The sequence below is a fragment of the Lepisma saccharinum genome, chromosome 4 (genome assembly GCF_977018435.1).
Source record: "Lepisma saccharinum chromosome 4, izLepSacc3.1, whole genome shotgun sequence".
Taxonomy (NCBI): domain Eukaryota; kingdom Metazoa; phylum Arthropoda; class Insecta; order Zygentoma; family Lepismatidae; genus Lepisma; species Lepisma saccharinum.
Genome location: NC_139232.1, coordinates 111,652,082 through 111,662,662, shown reverse-complemented (window position 1 = coordinate 111,662,662; position 10,581 = coordinate 111,652,082). Strand labels below are relative to the sequence as shown.

At 36.3% G+C, this 10,581-nt stretch overlaps 1 protein-coding gene across 1 annotated transcript; it reads right to left on the bottom strand.

Annotated features, from left to right (window-relative positions):
* Positions 1 to 5,830: 5,830 nt before the first annotated feature.
* Positions 5,831 to 6,931, bottom strand: LOC145987057 (zinc finger MYM-type protein 1-like). Its single transcript, XM_083121514.1, has one exon. It carries the CDS (start codon positions 6,929 to 6,931, stop codon positions 5,831 to 5,833), a length of 1,101 nt encoding a protein of 366 aa, XP_082977640.1.
* Positions 6,932 to 10,581: the final 3,650 nt, after the last annotated feature.

Below are 10,581 nucleotides of genomic sequence, written 5' to 3'. Positions count from 1 at the left end.
CAAGGATAATTAATATACAGGATGTATCAAAAAGAATCATCCGATTTCAAAAGGCTATATTTAGGAAACCAATGAACATAGAACTTTGCATTAAGTTGTAAAATACATGTTGGAATATAAAGTTTTACTTACAATAGAAAGTACAGACCGTAAACCTTTTTTCGGGAAATGGCGACAGACTGAATGTCTTTTGCACATATCTGGAAATGCAGAACTGGCTTCTCCCGCAATTACAAGCAGACTCTGATGCCTTTCATATTCCAACAGGACGGATCACCACCACTGCCACCTGGATGTTCATTCATTTCTTAACAATGAGCTTTCTCAACTATGGATAGGCCGTAGGGAGCCTACCGATTTGGCTTCACACCATTGGCCTCCGAGATTTCCAGATCTCACTATCTGTGATTTTTCCTTGTGGGGGATTCATGAAAGATCCCACATATGTCTCCCCCCTCCCTTTAAGAACTGTGGATGAGCTGTGAAACCACATAACAACAGCAGTGACTGCAATAACACCAGACATGCCCCCTCAAGTATGGGATGAATTTCACTATTGTGCGGTTGTATGCTGTGCATCCAGAGGTAGACATATAGAGCAATTGTAAACATTATGTAGATATAACTTTATATTCCAACATGTATTTTACAATTTACAGCAAGGTTCTATGTTCATTGGTTTCCTAAATATAGCCTTTTGAAATCGGATGATTCTTTTTGATACACCCTGTATATGGGAGAACTGTGGCAATATATTATCATGTTCAGTTTTTAATGGATCTCACTCATATAATTTTATGAACAGATTATGTATATTTTTACACGACATGAATTTTGAACATGTAAACTTTGTAAAAATAAGCAACTGTGTAAGAACAATTTGAACACGAAACTATGAAAAAGATACAGATATTAAACAAACAAACGAAACTTTAAAATCTTACAAAAGTTAATATTATGTTCACCAGTGTTAATGTCAAATGGGTAATGAGATGAGGAAGCAGCTGCACTCTTAAGAAATGTTTGTTACGGTTTTTTACACATCAATAGATTACTGTCTCTCGAGAATCAGTAAGATTTTATCAAGGAGAGTATTGTATTTCGTTATTATAAGTCACTTTTTTACCTCTCCAAATTAATTTTGACGATGAATAGACGAACACAAAGAGTGCCTTCCTGCCCTCCCCAATGGCATACTGTTAACACTGTTGCCTCGTAATCACAAGGTTCCGGTTCGATCCTCTGTGGGGGACACATTGGACAGTGGTACGGATCCCACTTCAAACTGTAGGTCCAGTCCCTTTAGCCAAAACGAGCATAAGGTGGAATTGAGACAGAACTTTGAACACAGATTGCCTAGAAATCGAACCTAAGACTTCTGGTGTAGCAGTGCGTTGTGCTAATCGTGTTCTCTATTGTTTCTTGTAGGCTATATGTCTACAATTCTATAATATTTACAATGTTGTTGTTGTTGTTATTTATTTTTACATTTGAAGTAATTTTGTTAGTAATGTATGTATAATGAAAACATAAAATAAATTGTGTATTTTTACAACATTGTGTTCAAATTACTTTAAACTTTTGTTTCCTACTGTTGCTTATTAATTATTCTAAACTCAGAGAATATTACGTTCTCTTTTAATCACAACAGCCATGTCATAAATATTAACAATACCACCACGATATATATATATATAAAAGTTGACCTCATCAAGCAAAAACAATAACAAGCAAAGAAAAAAATAAACATGTTCGATATTGGGTGCAGCGTTTTGTAAGAAGGGGTATAATCGAATCTAACTTGATTGATTGATTGATTTAGTTTATTTTACTTCGCGTTTTGTGCCTCAAGGCTAATTTGCGAAGATGGGGATGAGTGATGAAATGATGAAATTGATGAATGGACATTCACAAACAACCAAGCCCGACCGGGATTCGAACCCGGGACCCTTGGCGTCGCAGCGCGATGTGCTAACCACTTTTTTTTTATATTTATTTATTAGTTATTTACAATTTTTCTTTCATAGAGTAATTTTACACGTTTTGGATAACAATAGTTATTTTAACATTCCATCAGCACCTTTAAAAAATGTGCGAATAATATTTTTCTTTTATCTTGAGACACTTTATGATATTCCTGTTTAACATATATTAAAATTTGATCATGAAAATCTATACCTTTATATATGCAGACAAACAAGATATAATGTCCAACCAACCATTGTACACTACGCAATTTAGTACATGGAAAATACGAAAACGTAGGTAACATTATGTAATGGACAGTAAACGCATTGGGATGGGTGCGACAAAATTTTCCTAATAACACACATAGATATTTCCATGTTTCACGTGTCCGTATGCATTCACTTAGCCAGTGTGAAATCTAACCATTTTGTTTACACCTACCACATAGTGGGTCTTGTAACAGTTTTAATTTATGTAATTTCTCTTCCGTCACCACTATATCCTGTACCACACAGTACCACGCCGATTTTACCAAGGGCGATAAATGTGGTGCGTGAACATTGTTCCATATTTTATGCCAGGGATGGGTTGGTTGATTAATCATTATCTTGCAGCTAGGCAATGTTGCCAAACAACGTGACTGGGATAATTTAGATACTTTTGGTATTTCAAGAGGTTTCGCTGAAAGTAGTATATAACAAATTTCTAGCACTGATTCTTGTAAATATTTATAATGCGGTGGCACCGTTGATATAGCGATCGGAGACTGCAATGGTGTGGTGTCCAAAATCTGCTTAAGTATCACACCCGTTAAACTGTCTGGGAAGTTTACTAACATTGACATATCTGCTTGCACTCGGAGAGCTTGGCTTTTTAAATCCACATAAATCAAGCCAAGTCCCCCGCACCGTACCGGCAGACATACATTCTCGTGACTCACCCGCAACATTTGGTGTGCCCAAACAAACCAGTTTATCGCACTCCTTATCTGTACAAAATCCAATTTCCTCATCGGAAGCACTCGTGCCACAAACCAGAGCTTTGAACTCACATAAATATTTACAAAGGCTACCCTGGCAACCAAGCTGAGGGCACGAAGTTTGTTTTGTTTAAGCACACTTTTCAGGCCAGCAATACATATTGAATAATTTTGAGCAATCATTTCTTGTAAAGAGTGGGTAAAAATTATTCCAAGTATTTTCAGTGCATTTACTTTTTGAATTTTATCGTTTTGATACGAGTGGTTTGTAGCATCTAAGTGCATCCAATGAGTTTTATTATAGTTAAGCTTTAGGCCAGCCACCGAGCTGTACTTTTCTATCACATTTTAAAGTATTTCCATATCTGTCGGCAATTTCACAAACACAGTGACATCATCAGCATATCCTAATAATTTTATCGTTGTTGAATGAATATTTATTTAACCCCTGCAATTGCATTTCAAGTACCTTTAAAAATGGCATTAACGCTACACAAAAACTGATCATAGACATGGGATCACCTTGTCTGACATCCCTTTGTATAGGAAATGTCTTAGTTATAAAACCATTGATTTTTACACAAGATTTGGCATCAGTATATAAACTCTTAATCGCATTTACAAATTTTGGACTACAACCCATCCTCAAAAATACAGCATATAAAAATTCGTGCTGTACAGTATCAAAAGCATTTTGAAAATCCAATGCCACTATACCATGGTGAACTTGTATGGTCGTATGTCTATAACTAGTTATGACATCACGAATTGTCTGTAAAACAGTAAAGATCGATATATTATTACCATAACAGTATTGATGGACACCGATCATTCTTTCCAAATAAGCCAAAGACGACGAAGTAAACATCGTGCAAAAATTTTATAATCCGTGCACAACAAAGATATAGGTCTATAGTGTTTTACTATCGTAAGGTTAGGAACTTTGGGAACCAGGACGATTACACCTGTATTGCTCGTCCTTCCCAAGCAGTGTTGATTAAATAGTGCATTTATCCAGTCTGTCACAATATTACCTACAAGTGACCAAAATCTTTTATAAAATTCTATGGGAATACCATCTATTCCTGGCGATGAGTTATTCTTCATTCCTAGAATCGCTTCGTACACCTCAGCAGCTGTAAAGGTCTTTTCAATTCCCAAGTTGTCATTAACAGAAAAAATTTCCGGAACTTGTTGTAAAAATATTTGTTCCTGAGCTGGATCATAACTTGTTCCTTGAAATCTAGAGTGATAAGCGCGGTAAAAGATTTCCTTTATGTCAGTCACATTACTATGTTCAGAATTATCTTCGTCTATTATCTTATTAATCGTTTGGCGTTTTCCACGATTACGTTCATGTAGAACATGACTAATATTGGCCATTTCAAGAGGGTCAAAAGGTAAAAGTTTACTACGTATTTTGCACCCACTTCTTTTTTGCGCGTGTAATTTCAACAATATTGCCTGTACTTGTTTAATGTTCTGTTGCACTTTTCCCCCTCTTACCCCTTCATCAGTTAGCTCTCTCAATACTTTATAATAAAAATTGTATTTATTATTCCAATCCTGGTTCCGTTCCCTACTATATTGTCTACAAAATCGTTTGATAGCTGGCTTTAGATATTCATCCCACCACTTAATTATATTTATTTGTTTTGCTCTTAATCGTTCCCAATACTTCCATTTCTCTTGGAATTTGTCAGCAAAAAGTGGATAATCAAATAAAGATATATTCATTTTCCAATATCCATACCCATATTGTATATTTGGCAGTTGCATATTTACCGCCATTATAATTGCACTATGATCTGAGAAGCAAGTTGGCACCATATTAACATTAGTGATATTACGGATAATTGATGGTGAAACATAAAATCTATCTAACCGTGAAGCACCCCCATCCTTTACATATGTGAAGCCTGCACTTGTTGGGTGCAAAGTGTCCCATACATCTTTCCATTGAAACCCAGTTACCAACTGTTGCAGCGCATTGGATGTATTAAATCCAGGGCGCTGGTCTTTTGGCAACAACACACAATTAAAATCGCCTCCACAAATAATATGTTGCTTATTACCTTGAAGTTCCGTCGCTACTTCAGTTGCAAAAAATTCATTGCGTTGCTGCCTTTGATTACTACCAGAAGGCACATATAAATTACATATCCACAGGTTTTCCACTTGTACAGTTGTAATTCTACCACTCGGATCAGTGGCGCAGGAACGTTTCTGATTTGGGGGGGTACAAAGTCCACCTCTTCGTCTGTCCTTGTATGTCTGGTTCTTCATATGTACACACACACACACACACACACACACACACACACACACACACACACACACACACATATAATGATGTCCACAGATTTCTTTCTGGTACATATAACCTAAAACATATGGGGGTGTACATATAGTAGCTTAGAAGAATTATTTATCTGCTTTCAGATTGAAAGTTTAAATGACAATGATGAACCTAAATGTTGCAAATCTCTCAAACCTCATGCATACGTAGTAACATTTATGAATATGTAAGCGAGAATAAAACAACTATTTAAAAGTAAAATGTCATGCTTTGGGTACTGTGATGACTATATTATTGATTAAAAGTTGAATTTGCTACAGAATTTCAATGATATAATCGTTAAAATAATGCAACAATAATAAGTCTCAAATAAGCTATACTTTTTCAGTAGTATTACTGCATAAAACATGGGAAAATGTACTTCAAGATAACCTGGCAATACTGTACATCCACTGCATACACATAAATGGAATGCAAATGTTATGTTGTAATTACACTTCATGAACCTAAACATATTTCAATATTTCAAATCATTTCAATATTTAAGAAAGCAACATGAAAACTGAAGTGTTATTTCCCTGCCTTTACACTTTTCCAAATACACTTTTTCTGTACTCATTGTTAACAAATTCCTTCATCAATACTGCCAGGTCCAAGTTGTCTAAATGGTGTTGATAAGCATGAAGCACACAAAGGTGATTCAATCGTTCTTGGGACATTGTGCTCCTTAGGTAAGTCTTAATCCTCTTCAATGTGGAGAAGCTTCTCTCAGCAGTTGCTGATGTTGCTGGAATTACAAGAAGTTCCTTCAATAATGCCTCAATCAAGGGAAAAAGGTTTCTAGTTTCCTTGTGTAAACTTCTGAATTTTGCTACAACTTGATGGATTCCTCTTATCTCCGAAAGTCTTGAAAACATCTCCATCTCCAATTTCAGTTTTGTTGCTGGAATTCCCCTCTTTTCAGCTTCAGTTATCATAGACTGCTTCCAATTTTCAGGTGACAAAAGTACTAGATTTTCCAGTTCGCAGTAGGTTTTGAAATCAGGCTGATCAAATCTATACGATATTTCTCCACAAATATTATCTAGTGCTTCAAAAAATACTGTTTTGTACATATCTTCAACAGAGGACCACCTATGAGGTTCAGCTGGTTTCTCAGAATGCTCTAAACGTTTGGGTGGACACCGTACTCTAGGTAGCAGCGGTGGAAGTAAATCATAGTCCTCTATTAATTGGTGGACATTATTCCAAATTTTCTGAAATGTTTCATCATTTCGCTTTCCTTTCAGATGATTCAATACTACTTCAACAGCTTCTCTGCTACCGATGACTGTTTGGGAAGACTTCTGAAGAGAGATACTTAGTTTTTCAGTAGGCGCAAAAATTAACTGACAAAGTAAGATTCCAAAGACTGTAGATCCTTTCATTAGGTTGTCAAGAAGACCACGGGCCTTGCTTGAAGAATCACTAGGAGCACTAGAAATGTTCTCGAAGAACGCTAATAATGCAGAATAATTTTCAACTATCGCATGTAAAGCTGACGTACGAACTGACCATCTTGTTGGGCACAGAGGGCGAGGTGAGGTAAACTCCGACACTCCTTCAGCAGCTTTGATGTCTTTGAACTGTGATATTCTTTTTGGGGAATCCTTTAGAAATACACCAATATCATTTATCAAGTTCATTGTGTCTCTCAAAAGAGGGATGGTTCTTGTGGTATCTTGAAGAGCCAAGTTTAAATTGTGGTTATTACAGTGTACAAATAATGCTAAAGGCTGTTTCTGTTTGATTAATGCTTGAACGCCTTTTCTTACACCAGACATGTTAGCGCCCCCATCATAACATTGCCCTCTAAGATGTTCTAAGGGCAAGTTAAATCGCTGCAAACCATCGATAATAATGTCATGCAGAGCACTTCCTGTTGTGTTAGATGTTTCGTATAGACCCAAAAAACATTCACGTACCTCTAAGTCATTTACTGTTCGCACACTGATTGAAACTTGCTCTTTACAGCTAATGTCACAAGTCTCATCGACAATTAGGCTAAATAACTTGTTCTCTCTTACTTCAGAAATTATTTCTCGTAAAACACAGTGAGCCATAATTTGTAGTATTTCATTTTGAATAACATCAGAACTGAAGTCCTTTTTTCTTTTCAAAAACTGTTCAAGTTGTGGTGTTTCATCTTTTCTGAGTTGATTGAGCTGGTATACATTTCCACTTTCCTTGTAATGTCCTCGCAAAGGAATTCCCTGCCTAGCCAAGAAACGCAAAGAATTAATCATTGCACGCAAAGCCACTCTTGCACATTTCTGCTGTTCGTTCTTTGCAGAAGAAAGCACACTGCAAATTGGAACGGATTCAAGACCACCGAGTATCGTTACAGCGTCCTTATGAAGTGGACTGCATTCATGTGAAGTCAGTTTCTCATTTGCTTTATTCCATTTACGGAATCCACGACCATTCACGAGATCGGACACTTTCACTACTTCATCATACTTTTGTCGAAAGAGTCCTTTCTTCAGTGCCTTGCAACAATAATAACAAGAAAATCCTTCTATGGATAAATTGTAATGAAGCCAAGGATACTCACGATAGAGCTTCGTTTGAAAGTAGAACTTACGCCCATTAATTATCTGTGGTGAAATATTGAAGGGGTGATATGGTCTGTTGTCAAACATATTGGAACTTCCACTTCCAGAACAAGATGTTTCTTCAGAAGAATCTTTAAGAGATTTTTTTGAAGAGCTTACAACATCACTCATTTCAGCACGCACATCTGGAACGGAAAATTCAGGAAATAATAAGTACTTATCCCTGTGTTTAAATAAGTGCAATTAAAAATCCTTTAAATATAGTTAATGCAAATACTATAAGAACTTATTCGCCATATCATAAGTATATGTCAGTATTCTCAGGATTCCCTTAAAATCAATTTTAAAGTATTAATTTTCAAAGTTGAAATATTCTTATGTGATTCTTCGTTGATTTAAACCTTCAAAATACTAACTTTGTACAAGACAAATTAATAAAATTATACAATTTCGTGGTTTGGAAGCACAAGAGCTAGCCCTGATGTATCTTACTGCTGTTTTTCCACCTGTGTAACAAACATATGGGATTTACCCAACTTAAACGCAATTACAGCTTTAAAAGAAAGAACACCATGAAAATATGCCAAGGAGTAATAATAACTTTAGAAAGAATTGTGTAATGTTTTGATTTTTATAGCTTTAACTTAAATATCAGCGTTGCCAATGTGTGTAATGGAAACGTGTGTGGATTGTGTGTGTATTCTGATAAAAATGCTCCAATATCTCAAATTTTGTTGACACTATTTTTTCTGTCGTTCGCAGATCATGTATTTCTTATATCAAGAAATGAACAAAACAAATAGATTCTCATTTGCTGCTTCGGTCTTCCTTAGAGAGATCCACTGTAACAGTTTAAAATATTACCTCTCCCTGCGGCATTCACAAAGGAACGGAAGGGACAGGAAACTTGAGAAGGGCAGGGGTTGGAGGAAGGGAGGTCCTTGGAGGTACTGGCCGTGGTGGACAGTGCTGACGACAACCGTTGGAAAGCTGGGGGCGGAGGGGGTTTAATTTCTCTCGTTCTACTGCCACTAAATCAAAGCAGCTAATTGAAAATGTCAAGAAATATATAGGTAGACAATAATAACACAATTTTTGAGACACGCTTTTAAAATTTATAGTGCATATTATGCTACTTTTAATGCATGTTTTGGCCTTATTAAGTGCACATAAACGTAGACAAATAATAATTGAATATTCTCTGATATAAATCCACCCCCTAACGACGATATACTAATGAAGTTGATTGATTGAATGATTTGGTTTATTATACTCAGTTTTCAGCCACTTTTGGCTAATCGCGAAGATGAGGATGAGTGCTGATACGATGAAATTGATTAAAGGACAATCACAGTAGAGAGCATCCATAACCAGGCCGGGATTCAAACCCGGCATCGTAGCGCGCTGTGCGTGATGAAATTGATGAAGGGACACTGACAAAAACACGCCCATGCTGGGATTCGAACAAGAGACGCCGAGTGTCGTAGAGCACTGCTCTGCCATAGATGTCGACACTCGAATTATTAAAATGCCACAATGATCACGCCCATTAGAAAATAGGAACATCTTAACTTTTATGAAATTATTTGGACAAACAAATAATCACTATAATAATGGATTTTTTAAGAATATTTTGTTAGTCAAAGCTCAATAAATTTATTACAATACGTCACAAACCGATGAATTGTGATACACTAGCCAGTCGTGTATGCTACATATACAGGTTGCTTTGTAAATTTTTGTTAAAGACTTACTGAACGATCATATGGTGACTTTGTCCCGTTCTGCTCCCCCCCCCCCCCCTCCGCACCAACTTTGCTTATAAAAATGTGCGAGATTTTTTCAAAGCGACGCATTTTTCAAGAGGAGAAGAAAGGCATTTTCCTCCAAATCACTGTCTTCCAGAAAAAAATCGATCCAGTCCATAGGGTACAGTGGAATCCATGAGTATTACCGTGTAAATTGTCCATCACCATGTTCGTGCACTTTATTTGATCCAATAAGAGCTTCAAGAATTAAAATAAAACTCTAAACACTCTGTTGACAACTTCTGTACCAGCATACATAAAAATCCATCGTTTAAAAACACATATGATGTAAGAGAAAAATGAATGAAAATAGCCATTCACAATTTGCACGGTAATACTCATGGATCCCACTGTACAACGCCTCACGCTCAATCCTCCGGACACCCTTACTTATGAGGAATTTAAAAAAGCAATCAAATAAAGCAAAAATAATGTTTCTAACCTCTTTAGTTTCTTTTCTTTTTTAAGATTGGAAATTACCTGCTTGCGCTTGAAACACCCCCCCCCCCCCTTTTTCGGCATATGTAAGAAATATAGGTGTAATTTCAAAATCAGTGTGTGTGTAATTTCACAGCAGCTTTCGTGGATTCTGTGCGTATGCGTCTGGCAACGCTGCTTAAATTACAAACTTTCTCATTTAAATTGGCAACTTCAACAATATTTCAGTCAGGAGTGTTCAACAAATTTATAATTAAGGACCATTTTCAATCCAATAACACGCTAACTCGCTACGAATAGTTTCAGGTTCAAGTGTAGGATTCAAAATGAATGTCCTTTTCATCAATTTCACATAGCAAAGCGACGTAAAAATTACCAAGACTATCAACACGATCAACCATTAGCTACATATTTCGTGGTCAGAAAGCACACGCAGTAAATAGGAGTATATTTTCTACAAAATTAAATAAGACAAACCAGATAATTAGGAATGCC